Below are 19,368 nucleotides of genomic sequence, written 5' to 3' on the forward strand. Positions count from 1 at the left end.
TGTAAGGTCACAAAACAGACTGAATTACTAGTTAACTTTTACAAATTTTAACCTGTAGTGATATTTGATACCATGGAAAATGCACATACATAAAAAAAGTGTGAATCTTTCATAAATTTAAAATTAAATATTTACTATATGTCATTTCTTAAACTGATTGAAGGAATAAACATTGCTTACAAATTGCTTACAAGAAGTGCTCTAAAAATCCAATAATGATGTGATTACTTGACATTAATTACTTACTTCACGCCTCCTCTTGCTAAAAACACTGTATTCATTTTTGTATTCAAAGTTTATTATGTTTTCTACATTTTACAACTTTAATTTGTTGGCAGACATCAGTCTTCATGTCAGCAACAATCTTGAGAATTTCTGTTTGTCTGTTATCCTTCTTTCCTGTCCCTTTGTTTCATATAGAGGTTTCTCTGTTCCTTTTCATTCTTTTTATATATTTTGTGTTCAGTTTGCGAATGTGTCGACAAACAAATTAGATTGAAATTATTCTTGTCCATATTCTACCTGTTTTGTTACTCCCCCTGGCTTTGCTTATGCTGTTGCTGCTCTACTCCCTCCGATCTCTTCTGGATCACTTTGTCATCTTCTTTTTGGTCTTCTTTTCAAGACTCCCTTATCCTCTGCCCTGTCATTCTTCTCCTTACTCTGTGAACTGAAGATGGATTTTTGATGGCATTGTCTTGATCACAGTTTTCTGATGTCTCTCTTCCCCACTTCATTTGTCCCTTATGTTCTTTACCCTTTTTGGTTATTAAACATTTTTAATTGAAGATGATGAATCTGAATCAACAGAGACATTCTCCCTGAGAACTAACCAACCTCTTGACCCTGCAACACTTGCAAGCCCGGATCTTCTTTCAGACATGTCGGACATCAAAATGTCTGTTATCTTGACTGCAGAGCAAATGGAGCATTTGATATATGAAGAGAGAGCTGGAGCTAGGGGGCTGGAGGAAAAAGAGCCTTTGGCCATTATGGAACATCTCAACGACAGGCTGGAAAAGGTTGGAGAGATTCAACAAGATGGAATAAACATTAGTAGACAGGAAGCACAACGAGATGATGCTAAAAAGGAGAAATGGACTACACTCTATGAGACTCAGACTGTTGAAGTGAAGTATCCCCCTGTCGTGGAACCAGTCTTACAGGAGACATGCATCGAGGGGAAGGCTTCAAGTAGATATGTCACAGAGGTCAAAGACATGACAGGCACGGTCTCACACCTCACAATTGATATGGACCAGTACCTTGAACAGAGACCTGTAGTGACGTGTGGTTCTCAAGAAGACCTCCAAGATAGATTTGAACAGGTCAGTGTGAAGTGTGACAGCAAACGGCGTCCCCCAGATATCAAGAAACCGATTAGGAAGAAACTTAGAGACAGAGAGCGTTCTGGATGTAGCAGCTCTGAGGGTGAGCTGGAAAGGATGAGCTCTGAGGAGTCTTTAGATGGAGATGCTATTCTTAAGGAGAATGCTCATGTAGCCACCACAGCTATGGATCCCCCAGCTTCTCCTTTAGTGGTTGACACACCTATAGGATCTATAAAGGACAGAGTTAAAGCTTTACAGAACAAAGTCAAAGAGGAGGAGGAACAAAAATTTACTCAGGATCTGATTCCTCAAGCAAAATCTTCCATCACCATAAAGAGGACTGAGGAAGATATGCCAGAACTTCCCAGAGTTCCCAAGTCTCCCAAATCCCCCAGATCTCAAACAGAAAGATTAGAGGAGACTATGTCTGTTAAGGATCTGTTGAAAGCATTCCAGACTGGACAGGACCCTTCAAAAAATAAAGCTGGGCTTTTTGAGCACAAAGCAGTGGCATCGTCTTGTATTTCATCATCGCTATCACAATCAGGAGATTCTGAAGAGATGCAGAAGACTGAACAAAGTCCGACACAGGAGTCGAAAACACAAATCCAAACTCAGGACCTCACAATTTTCCACCAACAGAGTGATGTTAAAATATGTGACAAAACAGGCCTTGAGGATCAACCAAAAGGGTTAATCAAACTAGACTCTGAGGAATCACTTTTCATTTCAGATAGTGCTTACATTGGAAAGACAGTAAAATTTGCTGATATACCTCAAAGGGACAATTCAGGTCTGAGCCCACAAGGAGAGACACCAGAGTTGTCAGGGAAGGAGACAATGTCTGTTAAGGAGCTGATGAAAGCATTCCAGAATGGGCAGGACCCTTCAAAAAATAACACTGACCTTTTTGAACACAAAGCAGCAGTTTCTTCTCATATTTCAACATTGATATCTGAATCAGCAGATTCTGACGAGATACAGAAGACTGAGCAAAGTCCCATGCAGGAGCCGAAATCACAAATGCAAGCTCAGGACATAACAATTTCCCACCAGCAGAGTGTTGCTAAGATATGTGACAAAACAGACTTAAAGGATAGACCAGTAAGCATGATCAGACAAGACTCTGAGGAATCACTATTAATTTCAGACAGTGCTTATATTGGAAGGACAATAAAAATTGCTGACACCATTTCTTGGGATGATGGAAGCAGAAGCCAACATGGAGAGGTACCAGAGTTGTCAGAGAAGGAGACAATGTCTGTGAAGGAGCTGATGAAAGCATTCCAGACTGGGCAGGACCCTTCAAAAAATAAAGCTGAGCTTTTTGAACACAAAGCAACAGCCTCCTCTCATATTTCAACATTGATATTGGAATCAGCAGATTCTGAAGAGATACAGAAGACTGAGCAAAGTCCCATGCAGGAGCCGAAATCACAAATGCAAGCTCAGGACATAACAATTTCCAACCAGCAGATAGATGTCAAGAAATATGACAAAACAAACTTAAAGGATAGACCAGTCAGCTTGATCAGACAAGACTCTGAGGAATCACTCTTAATTTCAGACAGTGCTTATGTTAAAAAGACAGTAAAATTTGCTGAGACCATTCCTTGGGATGATGGAAGCAGAAGCCCACATGGAGACGCACCGGAGTTGTCAGAGAAGGAGACAATGTCTGTGAAGGAGCTGATTAAAACATTCCAGACTGCAGATGATCCCTCAAAAACTCAAGCAGGAATTTTTGAAACCAAAGACAACACTTGTATTTCAACGTTGATATCTGAATCAGGAGAATCTGAAGAGGTACAGATGCCTGAACAAAGTACTTTGCAGCAGCCAAGATCACAAATCCAAACTCAGGACCTCACAAGACAGACTGATGTCAAGACAAGTGACAAGCCAGACTTAGAGGATCAACCATTTAGCTTAATCAGAGATAACTCTGAGGAATCACAGCTAATTTCAGATATGGATCATTTTAGAGACGTAGTAAAAATTACTGATACAATTCATTTTGATGATGGAAGGGTTAGCCCTCAGAGAGAGGAGCCAGGGTTGTCAGGGGTGAACATAGGCCGAATTGAATTAGAAGAACCGGTCATCGGCACTGGTAGAAGTTTATCTGAAGATTTACAGATCAGCCCTGATCGCAGGCCTTCTGAGGACTTCACCGCTGACATAAAGGCTGAACTGGAACAAAGTCCTGAGTACCAGCTTTTCAAGCAGACATCAGCAGCTGCAGATATGAGCTATCAGCGGGAGGTACCTGAGGAGGAGACCTTGGATGATGATTCTGTGACGAATCCATTATTGATCTCCAGTCACTGTTTGAAAAGTTATTTTGAAGAAGATGTTTCTCTTATTGAGAGTCAAATGAGAGGTGATGATCTAAGTCCCGAGAGTCCGAAGCATGAAGCTATGGCTGAATACTCAAACACTAGTGTTCATACTAGGGCCCATCTTTCCAGCTTAGGGGGAAGTGAGAATGATGAAGAACCCATGGTGACTCATGAAATGACCAGTGAAATGCTTACATTCTGTACTGGAAGAGAAGAAATGTACGTCATACCTTCACAGGTCAAGAAACTTGAACCAAGCAAGGAAAACACAATTGATCATGAAAGCAAAATAATGTTCACCCACACTGACACTGAAGTCACAGAGGTCAAGACCAAGGAGCCACAACTTCAAGAAGTCTGCATTGATAGAACAACATCTAGCCAGGCTTCCACTGCAGTAAAAGATATGTCAGGGATGTTGTCTTTGATGAACAGTGACATGGATCAGTATCTACAAGCTAGGCCTGTGGCAAGGCAGACACAAGAAGAGGATATTGTTCAGGAGAAATTTGAACAAATTATTATAACAAAGGACAAAGATAAAGAAATGCAGACATTTGTCACTGATGGAAAGAAAGGAGCAACAGTGGGTAGCACAACACAAGAAATAGATCATGCACCAAGAGACAAACATTCAGTTACATGGGCAGGTGAAGAAGCAGAGAGTGAATTTTCCTCTGATGAAAATGAAGGAATGATAGTGGATGGCACAACACAACAAATAGATTGTGCTGCACTGAAGCATGAGGTCACAAGGAGAGATGAGGAAACTGAAGCAACCATGATTGAAGAACTCCCAATGAAGGAAGAGTGGGTAGAGGAAAAGACTTCATATCAGCCATCTACAAAAGAGAAGGAGATGTCAGGTATGCTATTACTGCTTAACAGTGACTTGGGCAAGCACCTCAAGGACATGCCAGTGAAAAATAGGCCTCCAGAGGTGGACATTATTCAGGAGAGATTTGAAGAAGTTATCCTCACCAAGATCCCCAAATCCTTAAGTGAGGAGCAAATGCTTACAATATGTGAAAAAACACTAACAGTAGTTAGTGCTGATGTGGAGGATACAATCACTAGAGAGACACATGAACAGACTGATGTGATTGAACTCAAACAATATTCAAGTTCTGTTTCAGAGACACCGTTCCAACAAGTCTGCATTGACAGAAAGGCACAGGAACAGCAGTCTACAACTGAGAGGGATATGACAGGCATGTTGTCACTGCTCAGTTGTGACTTGGATCAATATCTCAAGGAAAAGCCAGTTACCATACAGTCCCACCCACAAGAGGATGTCGTCCATGAGAGCTACAAACAAGTTATACTGAGGAGGAGTAGTTTGGAGGATAAGATAGGTGTAGAGGATTATGAACACATTCAGGCCAATGAAGTTGGAGTCACAGAATTGTCACCAAGTTCTGTATTAGAGACACCGTTCCAACAAGTCTGCATTGACAGAAAGGCACAGCAACAGCAGTCTACAACTGAGAAGGACATGACAGGCATGTTGTCACTGCTCAGTTGTGACTTGGATCAATATATCAAGGAAAAGCCAGTTGCCATACAGTCCCACCCACAAGAGGATGTCGTCCATGAGAGCTACAAACAAGTTATACTGAGGAGGAGTAGTTTGGAGGATAAGATAGGTGTAGAGGATTATGAACACATTCAGGCCAATGAAGTTGGAGGCACAGAATTGTCACCAAGTTCTGTATTAGAGACACCGTTCCAACAAGTCTGCATTGACAGAAAGGCACAGCAACAGCAGTCTACAACTGAGAAGGACATGACAGGCATGTTGTCACTGCTCAGTTGTGACTTGGATCAGTATCTCAAGGAAAAGCCAGTTGCCATACAGTCCCACCCACAAGAGGATGTCGTCCATGAGAGCTACAAACAAGTTATACTGAGGAGTAGTAGTTTGGAGGATAAGATAGGTGTAGAGGATTATGAACACATTCAGGCCAATGAAGTTGGAGGCACAGAATTGTCACCAAGTTCTGTATTAGAGACACCGTTCCAACAAGTCTGCATTGACAGAAAGGCACAGCAACACCAGTCTACAATTGAGAGGGATATTAGAGGCATGTTGTCACTGCTCAGCTGTGACTTGGATCAATATCTCAAGGAAAAGCCAGTGACCATAGAGTCTGACGCACAAGAGGATGTAGTTCATGAGAGCTACAAACAGGTTGTACGGCCAAGTACTGTTTTGGAGGATAAGATAGGTGTAGAGGATTATGAACACATTCAGGCTGATGAAGTTACAGTCACAGAATTGTCACCAAGTTCTGTATTAGAGACACCATTCCAAGAAGTCTGCATTGACAGAAAGGCACAGCAACAGCAGTCTACAACTGAGAAGGACATGACAGGCATGTTGTCACTGCTCAGTTGTGACTTGGATCAATATATCAAGGAAAAGCCACTGACCGCAGAGTCTGACCCAGAAGAGGATGCAGTTCATGAGAGCTACAAACAGGTTGTACGGCCAAGTACTGTTTTGGAGGATAAGATAGGTATAGAGGATTATGAACACATTCAGGATGATGAAGTTGTAGTCACAGAATTGTCACCAAGTTCTGTTTTAGAGACACCATTCCAAGAAGTCTGCATTGACAGAAAGGCACAGCAACAGCAGTCTACAATTGAGAGGGATATGACAGGCATGTTGTCACTGCTCAGTTGTGACTTAGATCAACATTTAAAGGAAAGGCCAGTGGCGATTCAATGCCATCCAGAAGAGAAGATAGTCCGTGAGAGCTACAAAGAAGTCATTCTGACAAAAGACAATAAAAGAGAAACTTTGACCTTCTCCCCTGACTGTAAGTTGATGTCACCAGAAGACACAAATTTAGAGATTCTGGACATCAATAGAGAGAGAGCTTCACAAAGTGAATTGCAGACATGTTGCCATGGTGATGAAGGTCCCAAGAGTTTCTCATCTGAGGAGGGTGAGGGTAAAATCTCACCAAGTGCAGCAGCACTTTTCAGTGACTCTACTGAAGAAACAGTTGACATGACAAAGTTATATGCAACAGTGGATGACTCCAAGAATGATAATAGGGATGTCAGAATTGTTGCTTCTCATTCGGTTCTCAAAGCACATGAATTTTTGGTTCATGAATTTAGTTCTAACACGCCACAACGCCCAGCCAATTTGGAGAACCTAAACACTATGGTTTTTGGTGACCAGGCTAAAGAGTCCTGCCATCCAGACTCACTAGAGTCAAGTCCTGTCATGGAGGATAGATCTTCAAAGACATCCCCTGATTCAATTGAGCCAAGCCCTACCAGAGAATCCTCTTGCCCAGATTCTCTTGAGGGAAGTCCCACTCAATCCAAGGATTCAGAAAAGATGCCAGCCAAGACAGCTGTGTATGAGGATTATGCCTCCCAGCTTGAAGCATGTTTTGCTTATGACAAAAATATTTACAGGGATGAAAGTGACCATGATGAGCAAGAAAACAACTATGAGGTCATCCAAACGGACTCCAAAATATGTGACGGTGAGAATGTTCACACACTCATGAGGCAAGATTCTCTTGAAATAGATGATGGTGAGCATGATATCACCAATAAACAATTCACCCCAGAAGAGGAGATGTTTAAAATGGCTGCAAAGATCAAAACATTTGAAGAAATGGAACAGGAAGCTAAAATGAAGACAGACACATTTTTAGATGTCACTTCACTGTCAGAGACAGGTGATCGCAGAGATCATGAGATAGATCGAAAATATGGCCCAGATATGCACTCTTCCTCACAAGATACACTACAGAAAAATGCTGAAAAATGTGCAGCAGGCAGCACTCACACACTTTTTGAGGCAACAGATATTAGTTTGAGCAGTAAGGAGAAGGGAGAAATTCCGCAACCACAACTAAATACTATTGAGTTAGTTGACAGTTCATTGTGTTTAACTGCAACTCACAAAGAAGAACCTGATCCAGAGAGTGAGGAGTCACTCTTAACAGAGAGAGACACTGAAATACACAAAGACAAAGATGCTGTAGTAGCTGGCAGTTCCTCAGTCACTGACACACATTTTTCCAGCTGTGTGGCTAATGAGCACCATCCAGATGATAACAAAGAAGTTGAGTTGCCGCTGACAGATTGTCCGGGTTCTGTTAGCAAAACTCAGTCTATGGTGTGTACTGAAGAACTAAAATATGCTATTCCACAGTGTCAAGATGAGGATGATGAAATCTCCCATGCACACGCTGAGGCTAAGGAACAGATAAATCTTTTTCCTGCAGAAGAGAGAAAAACACCTGAAGAAACACCTGTTCAAACACCAGGTAATGACAGAACCCCTGATCCATTTCAGTTTCAAGAGGGGAAACTATTTGAAATGACCAGAGGGGGAGCTATTGATATGACAAGAAGAAACTCTGATGAAAACGGGGAAGGATATGCATTTTTTCACATAGGGGAACATCCAGTTGACGAAGTTGTGCCAGCGGAGACTGGGGAAGGTCAAGCAAAGTCTTTAACTTTAGAGAATAAGGATTCTATCACAGATACCACCCTTCAAGAGGTCCCACAATCATCTCTGACTGAGAGTGCCAATGAAATTCCTTCTCCCAAACCAAGAACTCTCATCAAATCCTCAAGTGACAAGTCAGAGAGTGAGAATCAAGCTGATCTTGGCAGCTCTACAGAGGTTCAGCCTGGTTCCCCCAGTAGTTTGGAGAAACTAACCATTATTCAAAGTGGGGCTCAAAGCCTTGAAAGCCTTGGTCTAGACTATCTAGACTCTACCATAGCTGACCTTCAGTCCGACCCATCCACAGCAGCACATTCAGTATACTCAGAGCAGGTCCATGATTCTTCAGACTCCTCCTCTGATGATGATGATGAGGAAGAAGATGAAGACCAGTGCTCAGTCATTGAGATGTCTTTTTCAGCTGCGCAGGCTGGCATTCCAGCATGTCATCAGGATTCACCCCCACCTTTGGCAATCAAACCAGGCAGTACAATTAAAAAGAAAATAACCATGGAAGACTCACAGGTATCTGAGCTTGATCAGGTACAAAGAAAAGGTGAAAAAAGCTCAACTTTAGATCGTAGGACTAGATCTGAGGCTGACAGTGACACAAGTAAAACCTCTAATAAAGACAGGAGTTATTCTGACAGTAGTCAACCCACTGATACATCCAACCTTTTCCCCTCCAAACTTCCTGTCATGATGCAACACAAACCTCTAACTCAGACGAGCTCCTCCTCCTCTCCCCATAGGAAAGAAATCCAACTCTCTCAGACTACAGAATCATCAGTTAGGTCTTCTTTGGATACTGATGATATAAGCAGTGCAAGTCACAGGAATCCAGATTCTGTTATCTTCACATATGACATCCCAGTCTCACACAGTTCTAATTCTGATGGCAATCCTTTGACGGGTGTGCAACCATCTTCTGGGACAGAGGGCGTATTTCAGTCCAAGCCTGTCTGGGATGACACAGTGGAAACTCAGATGCAGAGAATCATCGATGACCAAACTCCAGAATGTACGCCAGGTATGGCCAGACCTACATAGGCTTTTGCTTTCCTATCTCTTCTCCTCAACAGCAACAGCCATTTCCTCTTCCTAAGAACATAGTGTCACCATCATTTTGTGTTGTTTGGGTCTGTTGTGATTTGTCTAGACCCATCTATGCGTTGTGTTTTCTTGTCTATAATTTGTGTGTGTGTGTGTGTGCGTTGCGGTGTTTTGCGTGTGGGTAAGTCACTTTTCCATCGTGTTTGCGTTTATGCAGTCTCAAGATTGAATGGCTACATTGGTTAAAGTAGTAGCTTTAACCATTTCCACTACTTCCACTACTGTATTGGTATTGACATCAGTACTACTAATAGAGCTTTACTAATATTAGCATGCAGAATGCATAATCAGCACATTAATGTCACTACTCACACTAATGATTAAAAAATATGATGTGCTACTTGTGACCAAATTATCTGTAAACAATTCAACTCCTCATCAAAGTGACAAATCCAACCTTTATGTTGTCATCCATGTCAACATCACAGATCCACATTTAATTTCAGAGTATTACAGCCCATAACATAGAGGAAAATAAATAGAGGAAAATAAATTTAAATATACACTTACATATATTTTATCTGACTGATACCTGCACTTTGAAAAAGTTTTACTTTGAAATACATGTTATTAGTATTTTATACTTTGAACTGTTGACCATGATATTAAGATATAATGTTTGGCTCTGATGGAATTTTTTAGTGGATTGGCAGGATGATGCTGACAGGAAAGAGGAGACATTAGCTATCATTGCAGATCTTCTTGGCTTCAGCTGGACTGGTAAGCTGTAAAATAATGCAATAATTTTCTTTTCAATTGAGGGAAAAGCAGTATGTTGTACATTTAGTTTGAAGTGGAACTGATATATTTGTGAGCAGAACTGGTATGGAGTATCCATCTTTAGCAGCAAAACACAAAAACTATGGTTCAATGCTTTCAGTTCAAGATATTTATCCCTTGTTTTGTTATCACCCCAGAGTTGGCAAGAGAACTGGAATTCAGTGAGGATGATATCCAATTAGTAAGAACAGAGAATCCTAATTCCCTCCAAGAGCAGAGCCATGCCTTGCTGCAGCGCTGGGTTGAACGGGAAGGTAAACATGCCACAGGTACATGGTATTTTGGTCTGGCAGATTTCAGTTGACATTTTACTAGTATTTGTCTAGTACTTGAAATCCTATAAATAATGTTAATTTATGTGAAGATACTGAATGCATTATTAACTTGACTCCAGGCGATGAATCTATTTTATCTTTGGCTTTGAATCAAGTGTTTTGTGTATTCTTAGACCTATATTCACACTTTAGATTCAGTGTGATCTTGCATTTATAACTTTTAAATAATTTCTTTGTTGTCTTAATTGAATTTTTTTTTATTGTTTATTAATGGTTGATATATTTTTCCACAGAGGATTGTCTGATTAAAAGACTAACCAAGATCAACCGCATGGACATCGTTCATCTTATTGAAACCCAGATGAATAAGTCAGTTCAAGAGCAAACATCTAGAACTTATGCAGAGATAGAGAAGACACTGGATCACAGTGAAGGTACTAACACCTCTGAACACTCAATTCAACAACAACCATGCTATATTGGTGTGTTTGCACTCTTATTCATCACTTGTGTGTATTTTTCAGTGTCAGTAGCCCTATCTTCAGTGCAAGAGGATGTAGACAGCCCAAGAGTTGTTAGAAGGGTGGAGTCAGACCGCAGACCACCCCCAGCTGTTTCTGAAGAGGACCTCTCAGTGGCTTCCCTGCTGGATATTCCTTCCTGGGCAGAGCCTGTTGGACACACCCACTCAGAGAGCATGCACGGTGACCTGTTGGAGGAGCTCGAGATCCCACAGTAAATTATTCATTTGAATTCATTTCTGAATCTGCAACACACATCTCCAGCGTAATGTAGTGTCACATCATTTGACAGAATGTAAGTGACATACATAGCACACACCAGAAATGCCATACAGGCAGCATATAGACATAAACAAGTAAAAACAAAGGAAAAACTGCCGTTATCTGGAGGTCAGTATTGGACGTCGATGCTGAATGAATGAAAATAGAATGGCACCATATCCCGGTGCCAACATCTTATTCTTCTTTATTGTATATATTTTATGTTATGTTAAGTTTAACCTGCTGCTGCAACAAAAGAATTTCCCAAATTGGGATCAATAAAGTAAAGTCGAAGTCTAACATTGTGCATTCTTACACAGAACATAGTGGGTGCAAGTGTTTGCTCTGCCCTGTGTGCAATGTTTGTGGGTGTTGTCCTTTAATCGTGTTAGATTACGACTTTGACATATCACGTTCATTTGAATTCATATTTTGTGACCTAGTCTTCTGTCTGTTTTACAGTGAATTGAACACTAACCTGTGGACCTCTGAGGATTTAATTACACAAGAACCCACAACTTATGACAACTTAGATGAGCAAGTAAGTACGCTTCCCACTTCAAAAGAAGCTGCATTTGGGAGCCAAGCAACTAAGGTTTATGACCCAAAATTGAAAGATCAGCAAGATTGCTGCAGTGTTGAAGTTCATTTCATCAAGCCTTTCCAACGTGGCACTTGGAGCCAAGTCAAAGATGACTGCAAACAAACATTTCCACTGGAGCAGTCTGGTTGTCAAGATGAGCAAGGGCACATGAAATGTGAAATTTTGAAGTTACCCTCATCTATATCTATTAGAGACTTTGGTCTGAGCCTGTCAGAATCAGACCAAGCTGAGACTTACTTCAGTGACCTTTGTGATGAGTTTAGTTATACACCACAGCTTGGCAATACAAGCACAGCTAAAGCCATTGTCAGAAAAATCTCTGACCCTAGCCTGTTAGTCTTGCCACCAGATGACCACCAAGCAACTCTGGCCATTACTGAAGATGACAGAGATGTAGCTCAAAAATGCAGGCTCCCTCAGAAGTGTGCTGATGAGGTCACAGCCCAATTCTTCAAAGTACTGTATCATCATGACAAGGTCCCACATGTTTCTGATGTGGACATGGGCTTCAAACCCTTCAACTCAAGAAAGAAAGAAAACACAGAAATCCAAGTATACGGTGATGGGTATCTGGAAAACATGCCCTTCATTGATGATGATGATGACGTCCAATCAATTGAACCCATTATTCCTCCAGCTAAGTACAGCATGGTGAAACTATTCAGTATGAAGGTACCAAAGACCAATTTTCCACACAGTTTGACAACCAGTGGCCCTACTCACATGGCTTGTGACTCAAGTGATAGGTATCGTAATTGCGGTTCTGTTAGTCCAGACAGCGACCATGTCATAGTCAGGACACAGAAGTCATTCATCTCTGCACCACAATCACCTGACCAAGATGTGACATTGCCTTCCACTTTTATAGAGTACAGCCCTTTGACCCCTGATTCTTTGCCATCTGAGGATCATTGTGGCTCGTTTTCAGCTGTTAATGAAAGGGATCTCTTCCTTGCAGAGGCATGGATGTTAGAGGACTACATACCGAGACTCCCATCCCCTGAATCTGTCATGTCAATTGGTGATTACAGGGCAATGTCACCTGACTCTCCACGGGGGGAAAAATGGGTCTTACCTGACTTTTCCAGTATATTGGATGACAGCCGGCCACTATCTCCAATCTCAAATACAAGTAGTTCACCAGTTGTTACACTTAATTACACAGCTGATAAATTATACTACAATCAATCACATACATGTGAATTTGAACCACAGTTCAAAAGTTCAAAAGATTTTTCATCTGCTTTGATTTCACACTACCCTTGTTCTGTGTCCAGTGAGTTTTGGAATAAATATAGGCCTCTGTCCGTGGACTCTGAAGTACTTAAAAAAAGTTCACCGATACCTGAAGATCCACAGATAAAGGAAGAGTTCAGAGCCTTCTCACCTGTGACATCAGATATTGAGTGTGATGAGTTATTATGTTGTGTTTCTCCTAATATGAGAGTATCTTCACCTGACTCAGCTACTAATATTCATGGTTATGGATTTTCAGATAGGGACTCTAGACCAGCCACACCACAATCTCAAACTTCTCAGTGCAGTTTCTCATTTCTTGAAATCTTACTCTCAGAGCCTATTCGTGCCCAACTTATGAGTCAACATTGTGATTATTATTTACTGTATTCAGGAGGAAATCCACCCTCACCACTGCCGACATCAGCTCTTTGCACTACAGGCTGCGATGAGCAAGTGGGTCAGGGGAACTCTTTAACACCAGAATTAATAGCCTCAGATGACGATCATCCTCTCCCAGTCACATCAAAAAATTATCTCACACCAAATTTATCAGTGTCACAGGACAAACATATACAATGTAATTATTTGCAGTATCCTACGAAGGCTCCGTCATCTCATCTTCATGAAAAACACACAAATGCACAGGATTCACTGTCATGGCATGTGAAAGCTGAAGAAAGGCCACCTCTGTTTCCAACTGTTGTTTCTGCTGCAAATTTTAGTACAGATGCAGATATCAAAAGTATCCACAGTGGAGACTGTTCAGCTAAAACAGAAAAATCATTTAAAGTCCGACCACAATCACCAGAAGCTTCAAAACTAGAGGACAAGAACCAATCTTACCTCGACTACTGGTTTTCTAATTTGGAACCACAGTCTTCTAAATATGTAGCATCATCAGGTCAGTCAGATATCCATTTAACAAATATTAGACACAACACCTCAGAACACAATGAAGTGCGAGAGTCCATGGATTTTCATTCGGTGAAAGAATCATCCAGAAGAAGCTCATGCTCAGATCATGAAAATGACAAGCCAATTGTTTTTAACTTGTTTGAGAGACCGAAATACATTTTAGAATTTCCAAATGAAAAAACTTCAGAATCAAACACAGTAGAGTCCTTACTTGAACCTATGAAAACAGAGGGTAATTGTACAATATTAGAAGATGGCAAGAACACAATTAGGCAACAGTCCAACATATCAAATAAATTCTTAGGGCAACTATATAATGATTTCTGCCCTGAAAGGGCATTGGATGAAACAAGACCAGACCAGAAACAAGCTAAACACACAAGCCCGACTGCCACTGCATCAGCGACGCTTTCCGCTGCCAGACCTCTTACATATGCAGATATTGTTCGTGGATTTAAATGTGATAAAGGTCCGGATGCTTTGTTGAGCGTCGAATCATGTGAGTTGAAACCTGCTTTGCTTCCTTCACTTTCATCAGACCAGGAATGCACCTATTCCTCCATAGATGATTGTGCCACAGAGTTCCGGCCACAGTCTCCTGAATCGGTGGCATCTCAGAGTCACCTTAGGCCCCTCTCTCCAGACTCGCCTGTTCCTCAGTTCAGATCTCCTCATATGGATTACGATGTGGTTTTTCCGGGGCCCAGGTCATTTACACCAGAATCAGCATTTTCTGACTGGGAAGGTACTGATTTGTTTTTGGAAACCCTGTTTGAGGAGACCAGGCCAGAGTCCCCCCGGTCAGTTTTGTCAGATTTTGAACTTGATAAGTTATTTTGTAGCAGGGCTTTGTCCCCGGAATCCGTGTCTTCCGATTTTGACTTTTCGCTCATGCAGGACTGGTTGGCAGACTTTAGAGCGTCCTCCCCAGAATCTGTTGCTTCAGCTGAGCACGCCGCGTTGTCTCCTGTCATGACATTTGGCCAAATGAAGAGTCAACATTGTAACTATTACTTACAGTACTCTGAAAGTAGGCCGGTATCACCTCTTTCAACAGTGTCAGATGTTGAGTATTCCGGATTTTGTCTCGAGGAATTGTTTTATGAAGACAGACCAGATTCACCAGACTCACTTACTTCACAGCTTGAAGCTAAACACACAAGCCCGACTGCCACTGCATCAGCGACGCTTTCCGCTGCCAGACCTCTTACATATGCAGATATTGTTCGGGGATTTAAATGTGATAAAGGTCCGGATGCTTTGTTGAGCGTCGCATCATGTGAGTTGAAACCTGCTTTGCTTCCTTCACTTTCGTCAGACCAGGAATGCAGCCATTCCTCCATAGATGATTGTGCCACAGAGTTCCGGCCACAGTCTCCTGAATCGGTGGCATCTCAGAGTCACCTTAGGCCCCTCTCTCCAGACTCGCCTGTTCCTCAGTTCAGATCTCCTCATATGGATTACGATGTGGTTTTTCCGGGGCCCAGGTCATTTACACCAGAATCAGCATTTTCTGACTGGGAAGGTACTGATTTGTGTTTGGAAACCCTGTTTGAGGAGACCAGGCCAGAGTCCCCCCGGTCAGTTTTGTCAGATTTTGAACTTGATAAGTTATTTTGTAGCAGGGCTTTGTCCCCGGAATCCGTGTCTTCCGATTTTGACTTTTCGCTCATGCAGGACTGGTTGGCAGACTTTAGAGCGTCCTCCCCAGAATCTGTTGCTTCAGTTGAGCACGCCGCGTTGTCTCCTGTCATGACATTTGGCCAAATGAAGAGTCAACATTGTAACTATTACTTACAGTACTCTGAAAGTAGACCGGTATCACCTCTTTCAACAGTGTCAGATGTTGAGTATTCCGGATTTTGTCTCGAGGAATTGTTTTATGAAGACAGACCAGATTCACCAGACTCACTTACTTCACAGCTTGAAGCTAAACACACAAGCCCGACTGCCACTGCATCAGCGACGCTTTCCGCTGCCAGATCTCTTACATATGCAGATATTGTTCGGGGATTCAAATGTGATAAAGGTCCGGATGCTTTGTTGAGCGTCGAATCATGTGAGTTGAAACCTGCTTTGCTTCCTTCACTTTCGTCAGACCAGGAATGCAGCCATTCCTCCATAGATGATTGTGCCACAGAGTTCCGGCCACAGTCTCCTGAATCGGTGGCATCTCAGAGTCACCTTAGGCCCCTCTCTCCAGACTCGCCTGTTCCTCAGTTCAGATCTCCTCATATGGATTACGATGTGGTTTTTCCGGGGCCCAGGTCATTTACACCAGAATCAGCATTTTCTGACTGGGAAGGTACTGATTTGTGTTTGGAAACCCTGTTTGAGGAGACCAGGCCAGAGTCCCCCCGGTCAGTTTTGTCAGATTTTGAACTTGATAAGTTATTTTGTAGCAGGGCTTTGTCCCCGGAATCCGTGTCTTCCGATTTTGACTTTTCGCTCATGCAGGACTGGTTGGCAGACTTTAGAGCGTCCTCCCCAAAATCTGTTGCTTCAGCTGAGCACGCCGCGTTGTCTCCTGTCATGACATTTGGCCAAATGAAGAGTCAACATTGTAACTATTACTTACAGTACTCTGAAAGTAGGCCGGTATCACCTCTTTCAACAGTGTCAGATGTTGAGTATTCCGGATTTTGTCTCGAGGAATTGTTTTATGAAGACAGACCAGATTCACCAGACTCACTTACTTCACAGCTTGAAGCTAAACACACAAGCCCGACTGCCACTGCATCAGCGACGCTTTCCGCTGCCAGACCTCTTACATATGCAGATATTGTTCGGGGATTTAAATGTGATAAAGGTCCGGATGCTTTGTTGAGCATCGAATCATGTGAGTTGAAACCTGCTTTGCTGTCTTCACTTTCGTCAGACCAGGAATGCAGCCATTCCTCCATAGATGATTGTGCCACAGAGTTCCGGCCACAGTCTCCTGAATCGGTGGCATCTCAGAGTCACCTTAGGCCCCTCTCTCCAGACTCGCCTGTTCCTCAGTTCAGATCTCCTCATATGGATTACGATGTGGTTTTTCCGGGGCCCAGGTCATTTACACCAGAATCAGCATTTTCTGACTGGGAAGGTACTGATTTGTGTTTGGAAACCCTGTTTGAGGAGACCAGGCCAGAGTCCCCCCGGTCAGTTTTGTCAGATTTTGAACTTGATAAGTTATTTTGTAGCAGGGCTTTGTCCCCGGAATCCATGTCTTCCGATTTTGACTTTTCGCTCATGCAGGACTGGTTGGCAGACTTTAGAGCGTCCTCCCCAGAATCTGTTGCTTCAGCTGAGCACGCCGTGTTGTCTCCTGCCATGACATTTGGCCAAATGAAGAGTCAACATTGTAACTATTACTTACAGTACTCTGAAAGTAGACCGGTATCACCTCTTTCAACAGTGTCAGATGTTGAGTATTCCGGATTTTGTCTCGAGGAATTGTTTTATGAAGACAGACCAGATTCACCAGACTCACTTACTTCACAGCTTGAAGCTAAACACACAAGCCCGACTGCCACTGCATCAGCGATGCTTTCCGCTGCCAGACCTCTTACATATGCAGATATTGTTCGGGGATTTAAATGTGATAAAGGTCCGGATGCTTTGTTGAGCGTCGAATCATGTGAGTTGAAACCTGCTTTGCTTCCTTCACTTTCGTCAGACCAGGAATGCACCCATTCCTCCATAGATGATTGTGCCACAGAGTTCCGGCCACAGTCTCCTGAATCGGTGGCATCTCAGAGTCACCTTAGGCCCCTCTCTCCAGACTCGCCTGTTCCTCAGTTCAGATCTCCTCATATGGATTACGATGTGGTTTTTCCGGGGCCCAGGTCATTTACACCAGAATCAGCATTTTCTGACTGGGAAGGTACTGATTTGTGTTTGGAAACCCTGTTTGAGGAGACCAGGCCAGAGTCCCCCCGGTCAGTTTTGTCAGATTTTGAACTTGATAAGTTATTTTGTAGCAGGGCTTTGTCCCCGGAATCCATGTCTTCCGATTTTGACTTTTCGCTCATGCAGGACTGGTTGGCAGACTTTAGAGCGTCCTCCCCAGAATCTGTTGCTTCAGTTGAGCACGCCGCGTTGTCTCCTGTCATGACATTTGGCCAAATGAAGAGTCAACATTGTAACTATTACTTACAGTACTCTGAAAGTAGACCGGTATCACCTCTTTCAACAGTGTCAGATGTTGAGTATTCCGGATTTTGTCTCGAGGAATTGTTTTATGAAGACAGACCAGATTCACCAGACTCACTTACTTCACAGCTTGAAGCTAAACACACAAGCCCGACTGCCACTGCATCAGCGACGCTTTCCGCTGCCAGATCTCTTACATATGCAGATATTGTTCGGGGATTCAAATGTGATAAAGGTCCGGATGCTTTGTTGAGCGTCGAATCATGTGAGTTGAAACCTGCTTTGCTTCCTTCACTTTCGTCAGACCAGGAATGCAGCCATTCCTCCATAGATGATTGTGCCACAGAGTTCCGGCCACAGTCTCCTGAATCGGTGGCATCTCAGAGTCACCTTAGGCCCCTCTCTCCAGACTCGCCTGTTCCTCAGTTCAGATCTCCTCATATGGATTACGATGTGGTTTTTCCGGGGCCCAGGTCATTTACACCAGAATCAGCATTTTCTGACTGGGAAGGTACTGATTTGTGTTTGGAAACCCTGTTTGAGGAGACCAGGCCAGAGTCCCCCCGGTCAGTTTTGTCAGATTTTGAACTTGATAAGTTATTTTGTAGCAGGGCTTTGTCCCCGGAATCCGTGTCTTCCGATTTTGACTTTTCGCTCATGCAGGACTGGTTGGCAGACTTTAGAGCGTCCTCCCCAGAATCTGTTGCTTCAGCTGAGCACGCCGCGTTGTCTCCTGTCATGACATTTGGCCAAATGAAGAGTCAACATTGTAACTATTACTTACAGTACTCTGAAAGTAGGCCAGTATCACCTCTTTCAACAGTGTCAGATGTTGAGTATTCCGGATTTTGTCTCGAGGAATTGTTTTATGAAGACAGACCAGATTCACCAGACTCACTTACTTCACAGCTTGAAGCTAAACACACAAGCCCGACTGCCACTGCATCAGCGACGCTTTCCGCTGCCAGACCTCTTACATATGCAGATATTGTTCGGGGATTCAAATGTGATAAAGGTCCGGATGCTTTGTTGAGCGTCGAATCATGTGAGTTGAAACCTGCTTTGCTTCCTTCACTTTCGTCAGACCAGGAATGCAGCCATTCCTCCATAGATGATTGTGCCACAGAGTTCCGGCCACAGTCTCCTGAATCGGTGGCATCTCAGAGTCACCTTAGGCCCCTCTCTCCAGACTCGCCTGTTCCTCAGTTCAGATCTCCTCATATGGATTACGATGTGGTTTTTCCGGGGCCCAGGTCATTTACACCAGAATCAGCATTTTCTGACTGGGAAGGTACTGATTTGTGTTTGGAAACCCTGTTTGAGGAGACCAGGCCAGAGTCCCCCCGGTCAGTTTTGTCAGATTT

At 42.8% G+C, this 19,368-nt stretch overlaps 1 protein-coding gene across 6 annotated transcripts in view; it reads left to right on the forward strand.

The window, feature by feature from the left end:
• ank2a (ankyrin 2a, neuronal) overlaps positions 1-19,368 on the forward strand; it is a 78,105-nt gene that overhangs the window by 40,113 nt on the left and 18,624 nt on the right. For 5 of the 6 annotated variants that reach the window (XM_070989899.1, XM_070989917.1, XM_070989908.1 and 2 more), the window contains 5 exons: positions 9,918-9,995; positions 10,193-10,324; positions 10,624-10,764; positions 10,855-11,065; positions 11,575-11,653. In XM_070989899.1, coding sequence (XP_070846000.1) covers positions 9,918-9,995; positions 10,193-10,324; positions 10,624-10,764; positions 10,855-11,065; positions 11,575-11,653 — 641 coding nt within the window. Of the gene's footprint in view, positions 1-563; positions 9,193-9,917; positions 9,996-10,192; positions 10,325-10,623; positions 10,765-10,854; positions 11,066-11,574; positions 11,654-19,368 lie in introns of those variants that run through there. The other variant, XM_070989891.1, reaches the window with a different exon arrangement.

This window comes from Chaetodon trifascialis, chromosome 2 (assembly GCF_039877785.1).
Source record: "Chaetodon trifascialis isolate fChaTrf1 chromosome 2, fChaTrf1.hap1, whole genome shotgun sequence".
Taxonomy (NCBI): Eukaryota; Metazoa; Chordata; class Actinopteri; order Chaetodontiformes; family Chaetodontidae; genus Chaetodon; species Chaetodon trifascialis.